The following is a 25,739-nucleotide window of genomic DNA, read 5'->3' as shown; positions in this document are numbered from 1 at the left end:
CTTTTCTCTTTTTCCCCTCTTTCACTTGGTGTCCGGATAGCAGTTTGTTTGTTTGTTTTTTTCAAAGAATTAACTTTTGACTTTGCTAATTTTCTCTGTCAGTTTCTCTTTCGTTGTGTTCTCTCTGATTTGCCTTTAGTTTGCTCTTTTTTCTCAAGTTGCTTGAGGTGAAATGTCTTAGGTGGACGGTTCATGTAAACATTGAAGCTATAAGCTTTCACCTGCGTTTGGGCTGCATACCAGGTTTCCATGCACCAACTCTTCACTTATCATTTAATTCAAACTATTTTCCCCCTATGCTTTGACCCCTGAATTATTTAGCAGTGTATTGTTTAATTTTCCAAATATTTGAGGTTTTCCTAAGTAACATTTTTGAAAAAGATTTATTCATTTTTATTGGAAACTCAGATATACCGAGAGGAGGAGAGATCAGGAAGATCTTCTGTCTGATGATTCACTCCCCAAGTGGCCGCAATGGCTGGAGCTGAGCTGATCTGAAGCCAGGAGCCCAGAGCCTCCTCCAGGTCTCTATGCGGGTGCAGGGTCCCAAGGCTTTGGGCCGTCCTTGACTGCTTTCCCAGGCCACAAACAGGGAGCTAGATGGGAAGTGGGGCCACCGGGATCTGAACCGGGGCCCATATGGGATCCTGTTGTGTTCAAAACGAGGACTTTAGCCACTAAGCTACCACACCGGATCCCTAAGTAGCATTTTTAAGGATTTATTTATTTATTTATTTGAAAGGTAGCGTTCCAGATATAGAAGGAGAGACAGAGAAAGAGAGACAGAGATCTTCCTTCTGCTGGTTCGCTCCCCAGATGGCCTCAATGTTGGAGCTGGTCAGGCTAAAGCCAGGAGCCAGGAACTTCATTCATGTCTCCCATGTGAGTAGCAGGGGTCCAATCACTTGGGCTATCTTGCACTGCTTTTCCAGGCATATTAGCAGGGAGTTGGATGATAAGTGGAACTGCTAGGACTCAAACTTATATGGGATACTTGTGCCACAGGCAATGGTTTTACCTGCTTTGCCACAGTGCCAGGATCCTAAATAGAATTATTGTTGTAAGGGAAGAAATTTGTTTCAAAAAATTTTTTAAAAGATTGGTTTATTTGTGGGATTGGTTTGATGGTTCAATTGACTATTCCTCTACCTGCAAGTGCCAGCATCCCATATGGTTTCCAGTTCATGTCCCAGTTGCTGTACTTCTCAATAAGTTCCCTACTTATGTCCTGGGAAAGCGAAGGAGGACAGCCCAAAGTCTTGGGACCCTGCACTCCTGTGGGAGACCAGGAAGAAGCTCCTGGCTTCAGATCGGCTCATCTCTAGCCATTGCAGCCATTTAGAAAGTGAGCCAGCGTACAGAAGATCTTTCTCTCCTTGTCTCTGTAAAACTGCCTTTCCAATAAAAATAAAGAAATCTTTTTCTAAAAAATTTCATTTATTTAAAAGGCAGGGTGATAAAGTGGACAAAAGAGGGAGATGGAAAGAAAGAGATGTTTCCATTTGCTGGTTTTTTTTTTCCCCAAATCCCTGCAAAAGCAAGGTTAGATCAAGCCAACGCTAAGAGCCCAACTCTCTTCAAGTCTCCACATGCATGGCAAGGCCCCAGGCACTTGGGCCATCACTCCTGCCTCCCCAGGCAAATGAGCAGGAAGCTAGATCAGAAACGGGGCATCCAAGACTGAAACCAGCACTTTGATAATGAGATGTGAATAATCCAAGTGCTGCTGAACCTGCTGTCCATAGTGTGTGGCATGTGGATAGTCTATTTTTATTGATTTCTGATCACGGTAGGCTGTGATCAGAGAACATATCCATTATTATTTCTTTTTTAAAAAATTAATTTTTGATGATGTTTACATAGTTGATTAGGGTGGGAAGGGTCAAGGTTTAGTGGCAGGTGGGTGAGACCATTGTTTCCAATTTTATTTTTATTCTTCCTGTATCTGGGAGGAGATAAGAGGAAAAGCCATTCCAACTGCCTCAGTACCCGGGGATGGGAAATAGCACCCAATGTCATCATAGGGTCCTTGATGTGAAACAAGCTCTGAGGGTTCTGCTCAAGTGGTTTCAGTAGTTCTGAAATGCTGTTGATCTCACTGCTCCAAGGATGAGGAAATCCTTCCAAGGTCCATTGGCTGACATAGTCCATCTTAGAGTCTCCATTTGCCCAGATATTTTCTGTCAAGTTTGGCTGGGGTATTTGACCAATTTATTCTGCTCTCCATCCTCTGTTATGGGACCAGATGCCCTCTGCAGGCTCCAATGGACTGTCAAATTCTCCATGTGTATCTGGGTATGCTATCCACTGTTCCATCTAAGCCACTGATGAGGCCAGGTTCTGATACATGCACTCCATTATCTGACTACAGATGCTACAATTCTCCCCATGGTTGGAGTTCTGAGTCCAGTGGTTTAGTCAGGCATATCCCCAAATAAACCTCTTCTGAAGTGATCACAGACCTGATTTTTGTGTGTGCTTGCCTGTAGGAGTTCCAGCTCTATCCGTCACCCAGATCAGCCAATGCACATACTGGTAGTCGCAATTACTGAGTCAGTTCTGTCTCCAGCCCCAGCTCTTACATAAAGCAGTGGGTGCTACAGCCCAGCCCAACCCTTCCCAAGCTTCCCTATCAGATCTCTTCCCAGTGGCAGATCTCGTGCCCACTGGTGAATCCTTGGCACAGACTGACTTAATCTACCTATTGTCCTGGCAGGAACACTGGCCTTGCCCAACCAGACCACACCCATTCCAGTTCTTACTATTGGATGCTACAGCCCAGCCACACCTAGTCCATGCCCAGACACAGCTCTCACGTGGTTCAGTGGGTGCCAAGACCTAGCCTAGCCTACCCTATGCCCTCCTTGACTCTCACAAGTACCAGTGGGTGCTGGAGTCTAGCCCCATTTGACACCCCCTAGACCCATCCACACACATGCTGAGAGACACTGCAACCAAGTCTAGCCCAGGCCACTGCCCCTATTCTGGTTCTCGCGCTCACCAGTAGGAACTACACCTTCTTCTTGGGTGCGTCTGTGGGTACTGCAGCCTGGACCAGCCCAGCCTATTCTGAGCCCCAACACCCATGAGTATCTGAGAGTTCCATGGTCATGCCTAGCTTAACCCATCACTACTGCCAACTCTTAAGCAAACCAGTGGAAATTTCAGTTCCACAGGAGTGGGCCCACAGAATCCCCCACAGATTCTGCCCTCAGACCTGGTTCTCTCTCATGCTGGTTGGTGTCATGGCCCAGCCTAACATTGCCCGTCCCCCGTTCCTGTTCTCACTGGCAGGTACTGTGATCTAGCCCTGACAGGTAGACCTCCAGCCCTAGCTTTAGTGTGGGTCTATGAGTGGTGTTCAGCTATCATCCCATGCTAATTAGCCCAGCTCAGGTGTCCGACATGGGCATGCATCTGTCTGACCCACGAAAGTCCTGCAACTTCCTCACTCCAAATGCTCTGTCTCAGCCCTCTTGCTTACCTGCAAGTACTTTGGCCTTGTGGATGGAAGTTCCTCAAAAGTCATTCTTTACCTGCTACATACTCAGCAGCCCTTCCTTCCCTACAGCCCCTTACCCTTTTCCTTGATGAATCCATAGTTCCTGTGCCCAGGAGCACCTGGGTCCCTGGCCTGGTCCACCAGCACTATATGCCAGCCTACTAATCCAGGGCTCTACTCCCTCCCCCTGGCCCTGGGTAAAGCATGTAGGGGATTCCCCAGGCCTGCTCCACCTGCCTGGGCACAAGCACCCAGGTCTCCACATACCCCCACTGGCGCCATCCCCGTCCCCCTGTCCCCCTGCAAGCACATATCCCTAGTCTCCACAGGCCTGACTGCAGAAGCTCATTATTGTTTCAATCCTTTAAGATGTATTGACAGTTGTTTTATATGCAGGTATACGGATCTTTTTGTAAAAATACCAAGCGTACATATTCTATCAGTTGCTGCGAGAGAGGGTATTAACATCTGTTCTAATTGTTGTTGAAGATTTTATTTGTTCTTTCAGACCTGTCATTTTTGCTTTACCATGGTTGCGGCTCTGTTATTACACACATGGGCGTTTATGTCATTATGTCTGCCTCCTGAACACCATTTGCCTTTCATCACTGGGAAGTGTCCCTCTTTATCTCAGATAATATCTCTTGTCTTAAGGTCCATTTTGATATTAATGTAGCCATGCTAAGCTTTCTGTGCTTAACCATTTGCATGATGTGTCTTCCTCATCCATTTCCTTCCCACTCTGCTGTGTCTCTCTGTCTGTGACGTGTCTCTTGTAGGTATCATAAAGTAGAATGTATTAATCTTTTTGCTGCTGTACAGTTATTGCAAAACTTAGACTAAAAAAGTAACCATCTATTTATTTATAGTTCTGTGAGTGGGAATCATAGACGTAGTGTAGCTGGCTTCTCTGCTTACACTCAGGGCTAAAATCCAGTTTTTCTTCTAGCTATCTTTTGTGTGGAGCTTAGAGTCCTGCTCCAAGTTCACATGGTTGCAGAATTCTGTTTCTTCCTGCTGGTGACTGAGGTCTCCATTGTGCCATATTTGCATGTATATAAATATATATGAACATAAATATGTATGTAAAATATATATAAATGTATGTCATGGGGACATACACCTAGGGAGAGGGACAAGGGTGTAAGGAGACTCAGATAGAAAGAGGCTTTGCAAAATTATGCTTCCCTGTGGGTGCTAGGTGGTCACTGTCAGGTCAGGCAAGGCAGGGAGCAGAAAGGCAAGAGCCCTGGCCTGGTCTGTGGAGGCTGCTGTGACTTGCACATCCTTCCTGGAGCGCCCCACAGGGACCCACCTGCTGAGTCAGAAAGACCAGGAGTGAGTCAATAAGGAGAACTCTGGATGCGATAACTAAGAAGATATAGAAGAAGGAATAATACTAAGAAGAAGATTAAGTGTCAGAGGAATAACAGAGAGAAGGTTGAGCTACATTTATTTGAAACATGGGAGAATAAAGAAAGTGGAGGTCTGGAAATGTAAACCTTCTTACAGGGAAAAATATTTCACCATTGGCTATAAACTGATTGATTACATAAAATGTCATTGAGCTATCCAAACTTGTTCATAATGCCAAGTACAATCTCTCTCTCTCTCTCTCTCTCTCTCTCTCTCTCTCTCTCTCTGTCTCTCTCCCCCTAGAGAATCTTCACGGGCTTGGGAAGGTGAATTGAAGAGGGGTGAGGAGTAACGATGAGGCTGCTTGCTTTCTAGATGTTCTTCAGCTTTGGTGAGAAGAACGTGGATTATGAAACCTTTAAAGCACTCAATGATGCCTGTCTGGTCTATGATGGCCGGCTGGTGATCGATACCAACTTCCACACCAATGACATTGCTATCAGAGCCGCTGGCCCCCTCACCAAATTCTCCAGTAGATATTATTCCAATGAGTGGACTCACAGCAACTTCAGCTCCAAAGAAATCGGCTTTCAGCTGGCCGCGGCCATGCTCAACCTCTTTGATCCAACCCTTGAGCCTGTGACTGAGCCACCTGCTGATCTTGACCGACTCATCCCCATGTACAAAGGAGCCAAGATCAAAGGTGTGCGTGTGTGTGTGTGTGGCCATCTTCTATCTAGGCCAGCATTCAGAAAAGCCTCTGTGAGGAGTCCCCAGTCCCCTGGCAGACTTCCCCAGAGGCGTAGCTATCTAATTTCTAAAGCATTTATGATGACCCTTGCCTTATTAATTATTGCAATTTCTGTGTACCTTGGACTTTTTTTTCTAAAGATTTGTTTATTTTTATTGGAAAGGCAGATTGACAGAGATAAGGAGAAACCAACAAAAGTATCTATCCACTGGTTCAGTCCCCAAGTGGCCGTAATGGCTGAAACTGAGATGATCCAAAGCCAGGATCCAGGAGCTTTCTCTGGGTCCCCCACATGGGTGCAGGGTCCCAAAGCTTTGAGCCATCCTCCATTGCCTTTGCAGGCCACACACAGGGAGATGTAAGGGAAGTGGAGCAGCCAGGACAAGAAGAGGTGCCCATGTGGGATCCCAGTGCATGCAAGGCGAGAGGATCCAGCCACTAGGCTATCAGGCAGGCCCAGGACCTTGGTCTTTTGAGCACTTTTTCACGTACCACATCCTAACTCTGTCTGTAGGCCGCAGATCAGGAGGCAACCAGTGACCTTCTGGAAGGCCTGCCAGTAGTAATTGTGACAGTGCTTCGAGCCTTTCGTACAAATCCCTTCTTCCTGTTCATTTGGGTAGAAGGAGACCCTTGCAGGCCTCCCAGGCCTCATCCTGCTCTCTGGATGGACAGACTCAACCACTTGTGTTTGTAAAAAAAAAAAAAAAACAGTCCTTTACTAAACCCTAGCCTTGTGAACCCCTAAGGGGACAATTCCATTCATACAGCGCAGGGTTGCTTCGTGTTTGGCGGTGAGCAGCACCTCTGAATAGTGGAGACCTTCTCCCAGAAAAGTAGACACATTTCCATGACATGCTCCATCTCAGGGCACCCGTGAGGCAAGCCCGGATGCTACCTCCCACAGACCCCTGGGGCATGTGTGGCCCATAGTGCTGCAAACACAAGAACAGACTGAACGAGACTCCAGGCTCCTTCTGGGTGAACCTCAGGAGGCACACTGGCTCCAAGCCAGCGAAAGGGGACAGGTTGGAGAGCAGACTCCAGAGAAGCACTGAAAAAAAATGACAATTTGATAACAAGCAATTTTCAAAGCACTAGGCAGAGAACTTTATCCATTTTTCCCCTTGTAAAGTTTAATTTTTTGAAAATGTTTTTGGCTACATGTTGGAAGATGGATAGCAAAGTGGGAGGGGCGGGACTTAATTTTATTCCAGATCCTTTGCCTTTTGCTTAGAGAAGCATTACAAGTACAGGCACATATATGATGCCCCAAGTGACAGTTTATTTAGCAGGTGAGAAAGCACATACATGCACACATATGTGCACACACAAACACACACGAGCATAGCTGAGACATGCAGTGAGCTCAAGGGAGTGAGAAGAGGCTGGGGAAGGGAGGTAGAGAGAAGGCACCCTTCAGTGGCTCCTGTCAACTGGGTCGCTGACTAAAGAAGAAAACTCCTCCCAGTCGCCAACCTCTTTTATAAGGATGGAGGGGGAGGAGTGGCTACATGGCACCTCCCAGGTGAAGGGAGCTACATCCTGGGGAGGGGGCTGTTTGACTGACAGGCAGGCATAGAGGATCCCATCAGGCAGAGGGCTTATGGTTTCCAGCTCTGGCCGGAATCCAACCCTGCCCTGTCAGTGAGGGGATGGGAACAGCATTGCCACCTTTTAAAGATTCTGAGGTCTTGATCCGGTTTCAGCAGGTACAGGTCGGGGTATGAGGAGTTTGGAGGAATCACAGAGCACACAGGGCCATCACGGCACATCCCAGAGCATTAGTGGATGTGGTACAGGGTAGACCATCACAGTCATACTGCTTTAACTAACAAAGCCCAGTGATCCCAGCAGAGCTCTAGTGGGGAATTCTGAGGACGGTTGTGGACATGTCTGTCTGTGCTGTGATGGAGATACAGATCTCTCCCACCAGCTTCTTCATTTCACATGTGGAAACCTTGTCATCTCCCCTAGGAGGCATTCTTCCCGGCTCCTACCATTATCTGCATATTGCCAAACCCGCCATTCCAACTCCCTTGGAGGTCCAAATGGCACAGTCTGATTTTGTAAGTATTAGCCCTGAATTTCACATTACTTCCAAACGTTAGTGACTTTGTGTATATGATGGCTGAAAATCTTTACTGAAAATCTGTAATGGATCAGTTGGCACATCAGAAGCTCCCTGTGGTAGATGTCAGAGTCCGAGGTAAGTCCCGCCCCTTTCAGCTTTTCTCTTTAATTAATTCATTGATTAGAAAGAAAGGGTGGCAGGGAGAGATGGAGAAGGAGAGAAAGATCTTCTACCTGCTGGTTCAATCCGCAAATACCTGTTCCCTGCCAGGTGTTGGCCAGGCGGAAGCCGGGGAGACAGTCTTGCCCCTGGGCAGTAGATGTCCATCTTCTGCTGTTGTTCCAGGCTCGTTCACAGAAAGCTGGATCAGAAACAGACTTAGACCAATATCCCATTGTCTGGCTGCACCACCATTTACTCCTCCGTTCTCCTGCTCAGGAAAATTAAGCGCTGAGTTTTTGAGGTGACTTACGCTGCCGCTACACGTTACCAAAACAACACTTCTGTGGTGGTGGAGCACATGGATTTCTTAGATACGGAGTGGCTGTGCAGCATCCACTGTTCTCTTCTCCCTGAATCACACCATTAGGGACCACTCAGATGAGAGCAGAAGCTGTGGGCCAGGACTGCCCCTGGGTTGCAGGTCAGGCCTCTCGGAAGGAGAGTCTCTGACAGCTCTTGTGTCCCAGGATCCTGCCGATGTGTCATGGGGACTTCTTAGAGAGGCAGACACTGAACACTGCCTGCTTCATTTCTCTTCTCATTTTCTTCTCTTGAATATTTTTAAGAGTTAAGATCTGACCAATCTAAAATAAATGTACTTCCCAGCCTTCCGTAAGGATAGTGTCAGCCATGGGGCAGGGTCCTGCCCATGAGATGTAAGTAGAAGCCACTGGAAGATTCCTGGAGGCAGGAATGACTCACAGTGGTACAGATGGTTGGCCTCTCCTTCAACCCCCATCAGGAAATTACAATCCCAGCTCCTCCATCCACTCCCCCTGGGTCTTGAACAAGTTATTCAATTCCTCAGTATCTCTGAGGTTAGGAAATAACATTGGAGCAAGACAGGTGGCCAGCCAGTGGTGGGCGTTATTAGTAAACCTATTTCCAATAGGACATTTGGGGTCACCCACATCCCACATTGGAGGGCCTGGCTTGGAGTCTCGGTCCATCTCCTGACCCCAGCATCCTGCCAGTGCACACTACGGCAGGCAGCCGGTGATGGCTCCCGTAGCTAGAGCCCTGCCACCCACGAGGAAGACATGGATTGCAGTCCGGCTCCTTGTTCGAAGCTGGCCCAGCCTTGGCTGTCGTGACCATTGGGGAAAGAGCACTCTGTCTCCATTGCTCTGTGTCTCTCTACCTCTCTAGTAAAATGAAAATAAATACACTTTTTAATTTAAAAAGTTTATTTCCCTTAGGCCTTTCCCAAATCCCTTAAGGTATTCCATGTGCATGCCCTGGTGCAAAATTTCCCTACATTAAGGAAAGCCAAAGGACCAGAGTGAACGCTGTTCCAATTTTTTTTTAATTTTTAAATTTTAATTTAAAAACATTATTTTTTATTGCAAAGTCAGATATACAGAGAGGAGGTGAGACAGAGAGAAAGATCTTCCATCCGATCATTTACTCCCCAAGCAACTACAACAGCCAGAGTTGCACCAATCTGAAGCCATGAGTCAGGAGCCTCTCCCAGGTCTCCCACATGAGTGCAGGGTCCCAAGGCTTTGGGCCATCCTTGACTGCTTTCCCAGGCTGCAAGCAAGGAGCTGGATGGGAAGCAGGGCCGTTGGGATTAAACCGGCACCGATATGGCATCGTGGCATGTTCAAGGCAAGGACTTTGGCTGCTAGGTCACCACACTGTGCCCGCTGTTCCAGTTTCTATTGTTGCTTACATCACTTAGTGGCACATAGCAGCAAATGGATTTTTCTCACAGATTCCAAGAGTTAGGAATTTGGACAGGGAACAGTGGGAATCCTTTGTCTCTGTCCCACCATGTCCAGAGCCTGCAGTGAGAAGACATGCCCAGATCCGTAATGCAGGTCACGTGAAAGCTAGTCCATTCACCACTGGAGGCTGACTCTGGCACCCCAACTTGGGCTTACCCCGGGGCTAGTGGCCTCAGCCATCAGACATGATAAAAGAGCCCTCAACAACAAGCCGGGAGCTGTCTGACATTGAATGATCCAGCCTTGGGAGACACACAGCATCTTCCACGGGAACAGTCACAGTCCACAGACACCCATGTCAAGGGACCCAAGGAATCCACCCCGCAGTGGAATAGGGGTCAAGGTCATATGGCAAAAGGTAGGGCCACCAGGAATGGGAGACACAATTGAGGCCACCATGGGAAAATCCACGGAGGCATCAGAGGTGAGGGATGGGGCCATAGGTTCCTGAGGCTGAGTCGTGGAGGGTAGGTCAGGAACTTGAGTCATAGATGTGTAAGGGCTGGGAAACACGGGACGTGGCTTCAGACAGAGCCAGATCGTTCTTTAAGGATGCTGCGTGCTTTTCCCTCTGTAAACCCCCTTGCTGCCTCCCTCGGTAAAGACAGAGGAGGAGCGAGAGGGGGGCTATGAGCTACTGAGAGTCTTGCTGTGAGCACAGCTGAAACAGTCTGGCGGAGGCCATGACAGCATTTGAACAGTACCCCTGACTTTAATTAACCATTCTGCCAGGTGGGCCTCCTTCTTAATTAGTACAGAAGATTGAAACAGATTTTTTTCCTCCTGTTTTATTATTCAAAGAGGATGGAGGGGAAAAAAAGAGTAGCATGGTTGCATGGCAATGTTTTAGGGTTGGAATAAATTTGATTAAGTAAAATTGTTGCCAAAATAGTCAGGCAATAATTGACATGACCTGGACATGGCCAATGGATTGAGAATGGCGCCCCCTGAATAGCATTTCCCCAGGTCTAGGGAATGCTGTTCTTATAATACATGCAAGCCAGGATGATGCTTAATCAGACCCCCTCACAGCAGCATTCAGGTCAGAAGATTCTCCCGTAGCTCAAGAGCTCTCTGAGAGGTAACCTGACAAGAGGAAGAAAGGGGACCCCAAGCTGGCTTCATAATAAACCAGTTTACAAATTCCGGTCCACATGCTTAGCTGGCTTCCACACCACAGAATAAAGAAATTTGTCACAACAAGTTCTGCCTTGGATGCCACGAAAGCTAAAATTCTGTGTTCTCCACCAGAGCTGGGAAACTGGATTTTATGAATACCAAGTCTGATTAGTCTCCGTGTCTTCCATTTGGCATCAGTCTCAGAGTCATCATCCAACCTTTGTCAAAAATCATAAAGGAACTGAAGAGGGATAATTGTATTCAGGCAGGAAAAGAAGAAGAAGAAGGAAAACTGTGCCAGATAGCTTTACTCCATCAAAATCTTAAATTCAAGTCCCAGATTCATAACAATTTCTTTCTACAAGGAGCCTTCAAAAAGCCTCACAGGAAAAAAAAGGAATTAAAAAATAAATTTAGGGGATGGTTCAGTGGCATATCAGAGCAATCCTCTGACTGAAACACCGTATCCCAAATGGGCATTAATTCGTGTGCCAACTACGCTACTTCTGATCCAACTGCCTGCTTATGGTCTGGGAAAGCAGTGGAAAGATGGCCAAAAACCTTGGGCACCTGCACCCACGTGGGAGACCTGGAGCAAGCTTCTGCCTTCAGATCACTCATCCATGGCCATTGCAGTCAACTGGGAAGTAAACCAGTACATGGAAGATTTTCTCTCTCTCTCTGTAAATCTGCCTTTCAAATATAAAGAAATGTTTTTAAAAATATAAATTGGAGGCCCGGCAAAACAGCGTAGTAGCTAAAGTCCTCACCTTGAATGAGCCAGGATCCCATATGGATGTCGGTTTTAATCCCAGCAGCACTGCTTCCCATCCCGCTCCCTGTTTGTAGTCTGGGAAAGCAGGAGAGGATGGCCCAAAACCTTGGGACCCTGCACCCACATGGGAGCGCCAGAAGAGGCTCTGCACTCCTGGCTTAAATTGGCGCAGCTCCAGATGTTGTGGCTGCTTGGGAAGTGAACCATTGGACGGAAGATCTTTCTGTCTGTGTCTCCTCCTCTCTGTATATCTGCCTTTCCAATAGTAAATAAATAAATCTTTACATAAATAAATTTATCTTGGTGCAAAAAGGCTTTTCAAAAATTCACACATCTTTCCCCCATTGCCTCCCAGAATGTGCATTAGCAGGAATCTGGAGTCTTCAAGAAAAGAGCCAAGACTTAGACCCTTCAGTGTGGGTTGTGGGTGCTCCACCCCATGATCCTCGGTGTGGGATGTGGGTGCCCCAAACTGTGTCCTTAGCCCTTGTGCCAAATACCTGCCCCTAATCTTGTAGTTAATCTCTGGAATGCATGTGAAGATCCATGCACAGCCTGGCCATATATCTGTATATATCTTAATTCTGAAATAATGTCGCACGTTCTGGGCCAGCAAGTAAAGTTCAAGCCAGGAATTGTCCAGTGGTATCAGGTGCCTCACCTGGCACTAGGATTCATTCACTGCTCAGACCGGATGTTTGCAGATTCTTCTGTAGACAGTCTCACCCTGCCATAGTCTCCTGCCCAGAACCTGCACCCTTCTTGCTTCTCCCTCTCTCCTCTTTATTTTCTTCTTTCCTTCCATCTGCTGCTTTGTGCTTCTTTTTTTTCTCACAATTTGTTCATCCAAAGTCTAACTCTTGATACAGCACAGGCAAAATAGTTGAGAATAACTTTAAAAAACAAATTTTGGAAGTTGTAATCATTATAAATGACCAACTGCAGAGTTACAGGAGAAGTGATCAAAATGACCCTGTCTTCCATCCACAGAAAATGATCAGTAATATTTTTTAATGGTATAAGGATCCAGTACAATTTGTGTAGCTGTTTCTATAATACAGCATGGACTGTCAACCCATGGCACTGCTATGCATTGCATTTTATTGGTTGATGTTATCAGATGCCTTGCAGACCATTCTATTGGCAGATAAACACCTGTTCCTGAACCCTTAGCTGTATACACTGGTTTCTTGTTGGACCCACTCATCCCTAGAAATGATGGGCCACTGGGATCTCCCTTGACATATCCTCCCCAACCTCTTTTGGGAGTTGTACTTGATCTGTACACACACCCCAAACACCAGGCTCCCACATGCCCTTGGGATTGGTGCCAGACCTCCCGAGTATCTCGCCTCTTCCATCTCTGACTAACTCAATCATCAGGACTTTGCCCCATGATACCCACTGGTTACCTCAGTTTATTTAGAAAGCGAAACAGTGTCTTCTTGCTTAGACAAAGCCCCCAGGTGATGTCCAGAACTAAGTTAATGTTTGGGGTCAGTGCAGTCCAGCTTGTCTTGGGTTCCTAAATACCACCTTCACAAAGCTGAAATCGGTGTGCACCAAAAAAAAACAAATATATATAAAGACTGCAAGTTGTTGTATACCAAATTCAGAGTCATGGGGGAAGGTGTGGCCACCCCCAGTGAGCAAGTCCACATCTATCCACAGAGCATTTCTGCTGTCCGAGCCATAGGAGAGCGCTGCACAGGTCCCCAGGCAGTAGCAGTCAGGAACCATCAGGGGCTGAGCTAAGAAAAGCAGCCCAGAATTAGAACAGCAGCTTCCCTTGTCATCCGGGTTCCTGGGGCAGTTGACCCGATTTCCAACGGGCATCAGGCCACCAACCCACACCTTTAACAGTTTGCGAACTAAACATTCACCTGCATTGTGTGTGTGTGGGTGTATATATGCATATGGGTGTGCACACATGTGTGTAGGTATGTGTTTCCCGCAGACTTTAGCCTTTCCCCTTATCCCACACCAAACCTCTCCCTTTGCTAGTTTTCTGTAAGCCACTCTGTTAAATAGCTCAAGCCCTTCCGCATCGCTTTTGGACCTCCACACTAGTGCTGAGGGCAGAGAGAGGGGCAGCAAGGTAGAGTCGTAAGACACCTTAGAAAAGAGCAAATCTAGCTCCACTTACCAGCAGAGCGAGGCATTGAGTCACAGAGAATTGATGTAACCTAGCAACTAATTCAGAAACACAGAACCGTGCAATCATGGTTGAAAAATACCCCCAGGAGCAGTTAGTTAAGTCTGAGCGTGCAGTGCCCACTGCCCCCGAGAGTGGCTGTCTTCCATTGAGTTGGTCCATGGCCGTGGCTCTTTGCAATGAGCCATGAGATATCTGTTCTGTCTAGGAAATCGGTTGCTATGAGAAAGTTTCCAAGGTCCAGCAGTGTTTCCAGTGCTGTTTTCTGATCTGCCTCCCTCCCTCCCTGACTCTTTACCCCAGGGTTTGGAAATAGTCACTGGTTCGGTGGAAAACGGGACCTATTTCCGGATCCATATTAACAAGTACAGGCTGGTGGAGAGCATCACGTGCCTGTCGAAAGTGCCGTTCCCCACCTCCAACTACATCCGCCTGTTCGGCCAGCACGAGCAGGTGCTCAACAACCTGTGCATTCGCTATGAGAACCAAAAGATCACAGATCTCTACAGGTGAGTCACACCTTGCTGTTTGTGGGACTCGGGGAATGGTCAAGTCAAATGCATGGGACAGCAAAGTGGGAGTTGACCGGGAGGAGCCGGAGAGGCAAGGATTCAGTTCTGAGGGGCATGCCGAGTTTTGTCCCTCTGCTTTGTGGCTTTTATTTCTGTTTCTTCTTGTACTTAAGTGAACTGTGGCACTGTTGCCTTATTGTTTGTAAAAATTTACTTATTTATTTGAAAGTCAGAATTGTAGAAAGAAAGAGAGAGAGAGAGAGAGAGAGAGATCTTCCATCACCTGGTCCACTCCCCAATGGCCACAAAGGCTGGAGTTGACTTGATCCAGAGCCAGCAGCTTCTTCCGGATCTCCCATGTGGGTGGCAGATGCCCAATCACTTTGGCCATCTTCCACTACTTTCCCAGGTGTATTAGCAGGAAGCTGGATCAAAAGTGGAGCATTCAGGACTCGAACCAGTGTCCTTATGGGATGTATGGGGTACTGGTATTGCAGATGGCAGCTTTAGCCACTGTACCAGAACACCAGCCCCTATTGCCTTGTGATTAATTATCAAGGGATAATGTGTTCACTATTAACTGCATAGCGTTGGCCAGTTATATGTTTGATAATGCTCTTTATGGAATTAACAGAGTTCCTCTGATTACTGGTATGGTAAACTTAAAAAAAAAAAGTTACTTCAGCAGAGGTAGGGAGACACAGGTTGACAGAGTCTCCATCTTCCACCTTACTCCTTAAATGTGTACAACAGCCTAGGGCTAGCCAGGCGGGAGCCCGAAGCCGGGAATTCAACCCAAAGCTCCCACGTGGCTGGGAGGGGTCCAAGGGAACCACCACCTGCCGCCTCTCAGTGTACACATGAATAGGAAGCCGGAATCAGGGACAAAATCAAGACTCAAACTCAAGCACGCTACTGTGGAATGTAGGGTCTTGGGTCTTAGGCCAAATATCCACCCCTGGTCTGCCAAACATTTTTTTTTCTTTATTTGTTTATTTTTATTGGAAATTCAGATATACAGAGAGGAGGAGGGACAGAGGGGAAGATCTTCCATCCACTGATTCACTCTCCAGTTGGCCAAAATGGCCGGACCTGAGCCAATCTGAAGTCAGGAGCCAGGAGCTTCTTCCAGGTCTCCTATGCAAACACAGGGTCCCATGGCTTTGGGCCATCCTCCACCACTTTCCCAGGCCACAAGCAGGGAGCTGGATGGGAAGTGGGGCTGCTGGGATTAGAACCAGCAGCAATTGGGATCCTGGCACATTCAAGGCGAGAACTTTAGCTACTAGGCTACTGCGCCAGCCCCGGCCTGCCGAACATTTTTAAGATGAATGATTTTCATCTTTTCCCCAATGTAAATATTTAGTCTCTTAAATCCTTTGCATATAAGAAAATCTTCAGGGATCGGCATGATGACTTAATTGGCTAATCCTTTGCCTGCAAGTGCTGGCATCCCATATGGGCACCAGTTCATGTCCTGGCTGTTCCACATCCCATCCAGCTCCCTGCTTGAGGCCTGGGAAAGTAATGAAGGACAGGCCAAAGCCTTGGGACCCTGCTCCTGCGTGGGAGACCTGGAAGAGCTCCTGGCTTTGGATTGACTCAGCTCTGGCCATGCAGCCATTTGAGGAGTGAATCAGCATATGGAAGATCTTTCTATAAATCTACCTTTCCAATAAAAATATTTTTTTAAATCTTCTTACTGCTTTCAAATATATGCTGTATTTTGATAAGCATCAAATTTTTATACTCATAGCTCTCCCTCTTCAAATATTTATAGACTTGATTCCCATATTCATCTTCAACAAAGAAAAACTCAAGCATTTTTTAAATGAGCACGTCTGTGCCCTGGCTCATCAGTAGGATGTCACTGTTGTCACCAGCCTTATCCAAAATAGCTGAGTTGTTTCATAAAGAATAATTTTACAGGGCCTGTGATGTGGCAAAGTGGGTTAAGCCACTGCCTGCAGCATCAGCATCTCATTTAGGTGCTGATTCGAATCCCAGACGCTCTACTTCCCATCCAGCTCCTTGCTTGTGCACCTGGGAGAGCAGTGGAGCATGGCCCAAGTGTTTGAGACCCTGCCACACATGTGAGAGACCATGAAGAAGCTTTTATTTTATTTTTTTTTTAATCTATTTTATTGTGTTGTTGTTGACAATCTTTACATAGTTAATTACAGTTAAAGAAAGAAAAAGAAAGGAAAAAAAAGGGTTCAGGGGGATAGGGAAGTGGGCAATACTATTATGTCCATGAAGAAGCTTTTAGCTCTAGACTTTGGATCACCCTGGTTCTGGCTATTGCAGCCGTTTGGGGAGTGAGCCAGCAGATGAAAGATCTTTCTCTAGCGCTCTCTCTCCACTCCTCCTCTTTCTAACTCTTTCAAATAAAAAAAAATCTAAAAACAGGATTGTATTTGGTCAGAAAATATATGCTAAGGCTGTTCCTTGGGTGCAGGGAGAGGGAACTTGTTCTCACACCAAAGCCCCTGCTAACTTGCATCTCTGCAGAAAGTGGTGTTGAGCCAGATGCTGAGCTTGCAACTGCTAGTTGGGGTGCAGCTGTTGAGCTCATTTTGGAAGATAATTTGATATGTCAAGAGCGAGCATCTGTGACTAGATAAAACAGAGCTCCAGTGGCCACTATGAGGTCCCTGCTGACGTCTCAAGAGACTTGCAGGTCACGGGCAGAGCCTGGTCACTGAGTGTCCTGGCAGGCTCCGAGGGGGCCACACCTTGTTGGGCTTGTCTCATGTGCAGCCGCAGGCACAGAGCAGCTGCCGCCACGTTGTTATCACGTCCCCAGTGCTGCCAGGCCCCGGTGCCTATTCTTGGCCCAGCACTGCCTGCCCCGTTTGCTGTTAGACAGATTGGCAAGGCTCTTTCCAAGAACCACTGTGGCGGCTTTAGCTGATTTTGGCCGCGAGACAGTTACCAATTGTTTTCCTGACCTTGGCAGCATGTGCCACCTGTCTCATTCAAATCCAGCAGCATTTGCCATGCACCTGGGGCCTCTTCCTGCGTGAGCCACTTCATGGTGAACCTGCCGGTGCTACAGGCCCAGCAGCACCAGGGACTCCTCCCTGAGTCTCCGAACACCCAGTCAGTTCTCACAGCTGTGCCAGTGGGAACCCTGGCAGCCCCGCGGGTCAGATGTTGCTGGGGGCAGTTGAGGCCTTCTGAGCTGGGGACTCACTTGCAGCCATCTGGGGACACGGGGTGGTGGGCAAGCAGTCAGCCAACAGCTGTTGCGGCCCTGCAGCTCAGCTCAGCTCAGCTCAGCTCAGCTCAGCTCCAGGCTGCAGCCCAGGCTGGCTGGGCATCCACCTCTATTCCCTTCCTGGTTTGAGCTTGGGGCACCAGTGCAAGCTTTTGGCCCCAAAGGTGGAGACAACTACACTCCCTGCTGATAGCAGGGGCAGGGACAGATGCAAAAAGCATAGAGCCATTTTTAAAAATCATTTCTTCCTTTCTGAACCGAACAGCCTTTCAAGTCACTAACAAGTGGATTACTAAAGTCTTCCTCTGCCCAGTCTCCCCCTAGCTCTTACACTCATTCATTCATGCCCATCTCTGCCAGCCTGCCCACAAAGCCCTCAGATGCTCCCGGGACTGGTCGGCCTCTTCAGGCCTGGTTGTACTGTTGCCTCAGCGTCACCTGGGGAGCAAAGGTGCTGAGAAGTGGGCTGAGGGGAGGGCAGCTGAGGCAGTTCGTGCTGCCTTCTGCTGGGGCCTTAACCAAGACCTGCCCCCTGCATCCCCCTCTGCTTTCTCCACTCATCATCTTTCTCCTCCACTTACCAATGACCCTGCAAAATAATAATAATAATAATAATAATAATAATAATAATAATGTCTTGTTCACTGAGTGCCGTCCTTAGCCCTAATTAGCAGGCTGCAGCATCCTGTATTCTGGTGGCATGAATAGATCTCAACACTAACATCTTTGTATGAGCCCATTAGGGACTCACACACCTTGATTTCATCACCACTTCTCACATTGGGAGCAGGAGCGGGCTCTCAAGCACTCCCCAGCATAACCACGAGCTGCCTGTGTGCAGGGGGGTATGCTACCGCACACAGCCTTTCAAGGGGGAATGCCAAAAGCCCCCACACACTAAAGATCTACTTATTTTTTTATTGGAAAGGCAGATCAGATTTACAGAGAGGAGAGACAAAAGATCTTCCATCTGCTGGTTCATTCCTCAAATGGCTGCAATGGCCAGAGCTGATCCAATCCAAAACCAGGAGCCAGGAGCTTCTTCCAGGTCTCCCACACAGGTGCAGGATCCCAAGGCTTTGGGCCGTCCTTGACTGCTTTCCCAGGCCACAAGCAGAGAGCTGGATGGGAAGTGGAGTAGCTGAGACAATAACTGGTGCCCATATGGGATCCCAGTGCATGTTCAAGGTGAGGATTTAGTCATTGAGCCATCGTGTTGTCCACGCTGCCTCCTTACCCCACAGCAGCTCCTTCACAAGGCTGTAATCCCCTTGTCGACCTGTGGGCTTCCAGATGTTAGTGCCTTGGGGAAGCCACCTTGTCCTTGGCCCCAGAGGTTCATTCGGTCATTCATTAGACTCCCGTGGGAGTCATCTGCCCACCACCTAAGAAGGGCTTTCTGTTCCCCCTGTGGTCAGCAGCCTGGTGCCATGATCAGCCTGCCAAAGTCCCAGCGCCCACATCCCTGGATGGAAGGAGACCTCGAGGCATGAGGCTGCTCATTCCTGCTTCTGCATGTCTTTGCACGCTCACGTGGGCACTCGTGGCCTGCACACACCTCCCAGTCGGCTATCTGCCCCATCACCCCCCGGCCCTGTTAAAGAGCCCTCTCTGGTCCGGCATGACAGCCCCACCAAAGGATACCTGTACAGACGATTTGCCCAACCCAGAATCTTCTCTGTCATCCAATGCAAGTCCGTATCTCTACCCTCGGGAGGAAGTGGTCTATGTCAGGTTTCCTCACGTGCTTCCTATCTGGCGCATCCCACCTCGATTCCCAGCTGCTCAAAGGGTTGTCTCCGCTGTGACCCAGGCTGTGAGGATCCAGTCCATGCTCTGAACAGCACTGTGCCTGAGATCTGAAAGTTTGGGCAGAAACTAAGGCCAGATCCATTTGACCCAGCCTGCATCCTTCTGTAATCACTTTGCTGCTCTGATCAAAATGGGTTTATTCCCTTCCTACACAATGTCACCTCTTCCTGTCTTCCGACTGAACCTTTCCTGAGCTGAAAGGCAAGATGGCTTGGGACTGTCCCAACCTGGTCACTGTTACCAGGCAGAGTAGCCAGGGCCTCGCTGCTTGCCTCAGAACAGCCCAGTCACCAGAGGACAAGAGCTGGGGAGAGGACAGGGTTTATTTCCAGAAATCCACAGTTGTGGGGACAGAGAGATCTCTAAATCCAAAAAGGTGGGGGAGGGGTCTTAAAGAGCAAGGGTAACCACATGTGGGGTGAGTCTGGCCAACTGCTAACCAAGCAGACTTTGAGGCTTTGTAGTGGTCTGTCCATGAACTTGGCCAGGTGGAGGTTTCAGCTCCTGGCAGTTCAACATTGCTCACCATCTCCTTACTGGGTATGAGCCCTGCCACTCCAAGTCATCCCCTTCAGGAGGCTCCCGGGTCTCTTTAGCAAATATTATTATTTACTCATGCATATGCTGTGATGAATAATAATTACCAACCACAGGGAATTCACAATATCCGTAGGCGGTTTTTGCTAGTTACAGTGTGAAAAGGGAAAAGAAGCTTTCATTCCAGTTACAAATCACTTCCCTCCCTCCCCCTCTGCTGCCAGCTTTCCATTGTACAACTATGGAATAGGGACATGGACTTCCTTCTGGCTACTTCCTGCCTTTTAGGGGCAGAGTAGGGAACGAAAACCACTGACACGGTGACTATGACTTGCCTGCTTTGCCCCTGTAAGGGATAGCAAGTCAGACATTTGCTTAGCAGCTGGCTTAGATGTTTATCTGCAAATGTTCCGTCTTCGTAGCCCAATAGGCAGATAAGACAGATGGCGTTAACTTCAGAGTCCTCATAGACTTTTACCCTCTTGCCTCTTGCAAGTTGTAAGGCATGGGCTCTTGCCCATGGGCAGAGGCACCTGTTGGCAGTGTTTCTACTCCCAGTTGCTGGAAGGTGACTACTGCAGACTTGGCCTTCTGAGTCCCCTCACACATTTAGATGTTTCCATCTAAGGTGAGTGGAGTTTCAAGGTGAATCATCAGTGAGGTGCCTGCTTGGATATACTCTTTAAAGCACTCAAGCCATTGGTTCCTCAGAAGGGTCTAGAACAAAGTGGGTGTATTTAAAGTCAGTGAATATTTTGGGCACTGTTGCGATGATCAGATCATGCGGCCAAGTGTTTCTCAGTGACAAGTTAGCCCATGATCTCCCTGAGGTTCCCAGAGTGGCAGCACTGGGGGACGTGGGCCACCCCGGTGGCCAGGGGAGTCCCTGCTGTTAGGATTTCTAAGACACAGCCAGTCTTGGGGGGCTATGTCCAGTTTTTGTGAGTCTATGCCATTGGGCATTTCTGTCTTTCTTTTTTTAGACTTTGAATCAGCACTCCGAGTCCTAACCCTTGCTTTCTGGTTTGCCAAGAAATCCAAGAGCTCTCTTGGGTCTGACATCCAGCCGGAGGGAAAGACTCAGCTCACAACTTTGAAAAATGTTCAGAGGTTCAAACCATCAGATCACTGTAAAAGTGATCACTCAGCCAAAGCTGTGAGCTAGATTTAACCAGTAAAACAGGAAGATAATGGTAACTCCTTTAAGACACAATTCTCCCAGGCAGTCACGATTCAGAAACACAACAGGAAACACTAAAAACCTTCTCCCTTTTTACCTGGGTCAGTTACAAAAATAAAGAAAAGCCTTGAATGAAAGAATTAGCACGTAATATCAACATATGATCCATTACTTAGGACAGTTAAGTCTGTCACAGATTTATTTCATATTATGTAAACCCAAGGTATCTGGGTTAATAGTTTTATATGAGTACTCTTTTACTGTAAATCAATTAAACCAAGCTCTTAAGGATTTTCTTTAATCATATGGACACAACATACAACATGGACACATATATAACACATTTGTAGCACATGTCACTAGATAGAATGAAATCATTTCAGTATCAGCTTTTTAAATCCTTAACTCCTTTTGAAAATGGCCATCAATTGATTAGAATTATGTGTTGCTCTTAGGGACCTGCATCAACCTTGTCATTGAGCCAACCTGTGAACTGGAGAGTTTCTGCCGATGGGAAGGGAAATGGGACCCAGGCAGAGCCCAGCAGCAGATTCTCTGAGTTGGGGATGGGTCTGAGTATCTGGAGAGGTCAAGGCACATGACAGAGCTACACAGAGAGAGAGACAGTTAAGCAGAAGAGCCACTGTGAGCATGTGGTTGAGCACCTGTCAGCACCTGTAGGTGAGAAAGGGACCCAAGCCAGGGCAAAAACCAGCTAGAAGGATTAAAGGTTACAGTACCAGCACTCACATGGGGCTGACAACAGTGCCTGAAAATCTCCAGGGTAGAAGAGAACACAGAAGGGGCTCCGTAATGGGAAACAAGAAGCCCTAGACAAAGCATCGCTGCAGTCCCACTTTAAACATCTGGGAAACAAGACAGGAATATATTCTTAATACCTGTACCCAGAAACAAGGTCAAAATGTGTATAGGAACACTGAAAATCCTAACACCCAACAGAGTGGAATGCAGAATTTCTGGCATCCATTCAGGAAAAAAAAATCACCAGGGATGCAAAGAAATGGAAACATGCAATCAGTCACTCCAAACTAATTCCAAACTGTTACAGATGTTAAAATTAGCAGATACACATATTAAGATGATTATTATAACTATATTTTAGATGGTCAAAAGTTAAGGTGTCCAAGGTGTATAAAGATTCACATCCAACTTCCAGAGATGAACATTATAGTGTCTGAAATAGAAAACTACACCGAACAAGAATAAGGCAGATTAGATCCCAATGAAAACAGATTTGTGAATTTGTAGATAATAAAGATTGAGCAGAGAGAAAAAAGAATTTAAAAAAATATGTGCCTCTCAGTGATATTCCCAGGCCCATTAGCAAAAGTCAGATCGGAAGAGGAGCAACCAGGACTCAAACCAGTGCTCGTATGGGATGCCAGCATCGCAGGTGGCAGCCTAGCTTGCTGCGCCACAATGCTGACCCCAACATGCACATTGTTGACACAGGGAACTAAAGAGAAGAGCAACAGACCTTACATCAGTAGCAATGCAAGCCAGGAAACAATGGATCCTTCAGGTATTTGATTTTGTTTATTTAGCTGTTTGGTTTTTTTACCCTTCAAATTTTAGAAAGCATTTATTACATATCATTAATAACATCTCCAGGCTACTAAAAAGGACATAAATCACCCCCTTTGTATTACCTAGACCACCCTGTTTATACCCAGTCAACATCTCTTGGGTCATTCTCCAACCTATTGGCCTTCTTCACTTGTCTGTCAGTGTGCTGTCCCCCAGCCAATGATCCCACTGATGGCTCCAGTACTACAGAATCACCCTGGTTCTGCCAAATTCATGTATTGATGCCTTAAGCACTAACGTAACTGGATCGGCAGAAAAGATCCTTAGGAGGTTGCTAAGGGCAACTGAGGTCCCAAGAGTAGACTCCTAATCCAGTAGGACAGTGGCAGTAGCAGAAGAACTAGAGAGCAACATCTCTACCACATGAGGAGCAATTCAGTGGCCATCTGCTAGCCAGGAAGAGAGTTCTTACCAGGAAATGACCATCCTGTCACTTTGATCTTGGCCTTCAAGACTCCACAACCATGAGAAGTGAGACTCCTGCAGCCTAAGTTGTTCAGCCCATTGCCCAGATGGGCAAAAACAGACAAATGTTCTTCACCCCAAATCTGGTGCTGCAGTGTGTCCCCCACACATCAAGGGGCTGCCACAAAGGCAGGAAGAGGGTTTCCAACAGCTGACAGTGGCACCTGTCTCAGACTTTTGGGGACCCTCCTCACCCCACAACCACATTAGCTACACTTGCCTCCAGTGCCAGGCACTGATGTTGGTCCAGACTCATATTCCTTCTCCAGATCCCAGAAGACTTTCCCACGTCTCACTGGTGCCAACAACACGGGTGGAAAGGAGGGAACATGCTGTGATCCTTCAGATTTTGCCGGGAGGTCTGTGTGATGAGAGCCACCCAGTTTCCTCTATGCCTTGTTTCCCATGTAACAGAAGGCGTGCAGCTCTGCCCGGGGCTGTTGTGTAGACCATAGAAGAAAACATTCAGCTCAGAACTGGCCCCAAGGGGGCCAAGCCACCTGCAGCACACTGCCCTGCAATCCCACTGCTGCAGACCCTGTGCAGCCCAGCACATAGCTCCCCAGCCTCACTCAACCCAGAGAACTTTGCCAAGTGACAGATTAGCAGAGCCTCCCAGTGTGGCGTCAGCCACTTCTCTTCTCCTTCAGAAACACTGTTTCCGCCACCCGCAGCAAACCCCGAGCTGTGTCTTTTGACTTATTATTTACTCACCCTTGGTGATCTGGGGAGAAGAGAGTGCCAAAATCCACCCACCAAGTCCCCGCAGCTGCTAATAGGAGCCACAGTTCGGATCCCACGATACCCTCCTGGACCCAGCGGCTCCGACAGCTGCCGGAGCACTGTGCACCAGGCCAGGGATCGTGCCGAAGACTCTGAGGGCCGAATAGAGCCCAGCACAGTCACGCTGGGATCAGAGGTCCACGGCATTCATAATCTATAGTTCAATCATTAGGAACAAATCCAAGCAAAATAGGAAAGCATCCGCCACGCTGGAGGCTGCGGGGCTTGCCGGGAGGAGGCTTCTGCGCCCCTCAGCAGGCTGAGTGATGAGTCCCCAGCCACTCGCTGTCCCAGCTGACAAGTGCACCTGCCAGCTGCAGCCTTCCCACACGTGATAATTGAACAGCGCTACCATTTGTTAACCCGGACTCAATGGCAGTCATCTTTGCTGGACACCTTAAGCCTCCAGCTCCCCAGTGCTGTCCAGCTGCCTGCACCCTGCACCTTGCACCCATCCTCAGGCAGATCCACAGGTGTTTCTTATGCAAGGGAGGTCTGAGGATGCTGGGATCCCAGCAAGGATTAGACTCACCCCACCCCCAATTTCTTCATTACCTGCTCACCTAGGCCTTTATTGCAGCAGCTCAGCCTGTAGCACATTAAGTAGGAAGAAATCTGCAGAGGAGAAGCATTTTTTAGAGTACTTTTTCCTGCCAGGAAACAGTATTCAGTGGTTGGTGTGATTAAGGAAGAGACAGCTCTCTTGAGAGCAGGGCCTGCCCGTTACCCAGAGATTTGTTAGACCCCACGACCACCTGCTGTAAGCTGCTTCTGGGCCACCCTGCCTTCAAATGCATTTGCAGGAAGGTTGGTATGGCCCTACTTGTTCAGGATGTGGCCAGGGGATTTGAACTTGGCCTTGCATAGGATCTTAATAGCACGCTTTGTTGTCTGAAGCTGGGGTGTTGAAGGACTTGAGAACCTGACCAGTGTGAGCCCTGGCCGTCATGCCCTGCAGGTTCTCCAAAGGCACCTGTGTCTGGAGTACAGACTGGGCACCGCATATGGGCAGGGACACCAAGACCCTTTGGGAGGGCTGTCTGCATGTAGCCGTTCAGCAAGGAGCTGATGGCTCTCTGGAGTCAGCATTGGCAGCCACTGCACGTGGACCTTCAGAAGGGGGAGCAGTCAGTCAGCATCACTGGTAGCCGTTTTAAGAGGATTTTTGTGTTTTATTTTGTAATTCATTCATGTTCAGATGTTAAGAGAGAAGGCTTTGTTGTTGATACACTTTCAGTGGTGATTGGTCAGGAGCTGCAGTTTGCAGGTGACAGGGCCCAGCTCAAATCAACAGATAAGCTGGAGGAGTCTTACCTGTGTCCCAGAACTGCATCAAGGGACGAGCAGTCTTTTGGCATGGAAGGTGGGGGCTTCTGGTGCCAGGACTTTTATTTTATTTTTATTTCTTTATTTTTTGGAGACAAAGAGATGATATGAAAAAGAGCAAGAAAGAGCTCCATCACCTGGTCCACTCTCCAGATGCCCTCAATGGCTGGGGCTGAGTCAGGGCTGAAGCCAGGAGCCAGGTTCACAGTCTGGGTCTCCCCTGTTGGGTAGCAGGAACCCAGGCCTGTGAGCTGTCACTGTTACTTTGGGTTGGCACTGTGATGAAAGCTGGCACTGAGGGCCAGAGGCAGGAATCAAACCCAGATCCTCCAGCGTGGGCTGCTAAATGTCCATGCCTGAGGCCATTTGAAATACCGCCAGCTCTTTGTTCCTGATCTGGGATTGGGCTCCACTTCAAGTGGAAGTCATGGCGGGGCTCCAGGCTAAGGCATGTGGCACTCTGGTGTTAGGAGAACAGAGGGGATCCAGGGGTCCGTGGAAAACTTCCTGGGGATGACCGCTGAGCGTCTGGATCCTGAGTCTGTCCACCCCTTTGGAACCACCATCAGGGCCACCTCCAAGCCCTAAGGTTGGGGACAAGGCTGTTTGGGA

The 25,739-nt window shown here is 48.0% G+C and overlaps 1 protein-coding gene across 1 annotated transcript in view; it reads left to right on the top strand.

Annotated features, from left to right (window-relative positions):
- The window catches only part of CFAP61 (cilia and flagella associated protein 61), a 184,700-nt gene that overhangs the window by 141,287 nt on the left and 17,674 nt on the right, over positions 1 to 25,739 (top strand). Inside the window, exons 23-25 of the mRNA XM_058679390.1 lie at positions 5,234 to 5,561; positions 7,587 to 7,678; positions 13,988 to 14,193. Of these exons, the coding sequence (XP_058535373.1) occupies positions 5,234 to 5,561; positions 7,587 to 7,678; positions 13,988 to 14,193 (626 nt within the window). The remainder of the gene's footprint in view (positions 1 to 5,233; positions 5,562 to 7,586; positions 7,679 to 13,987; positions 14,194 to 25,739) is intronic.

The sequence above is a fragment of the Ochotona princeps genome, chromosome 22, assembly GCF_030435755.1.
Source record: "Ochotona princeps isolate mOchPri1 chromosome 22, mOchPri1.hap1, whole genome shotgun sequence".
In the NCBI taxonomy this organism is placed as follows: domain Eukaryota; kingdom Metazoa; phylum Chordata; class Mammalia; order Lagomorpha; family Ochotonidae; genus Ochotona; species Ochotona princeps.
The sequence above is the reverse complement of the archived record's forward strand: the minus strand, read 5'-3'. Positions and strand labels throughout refer to the sequence as shown.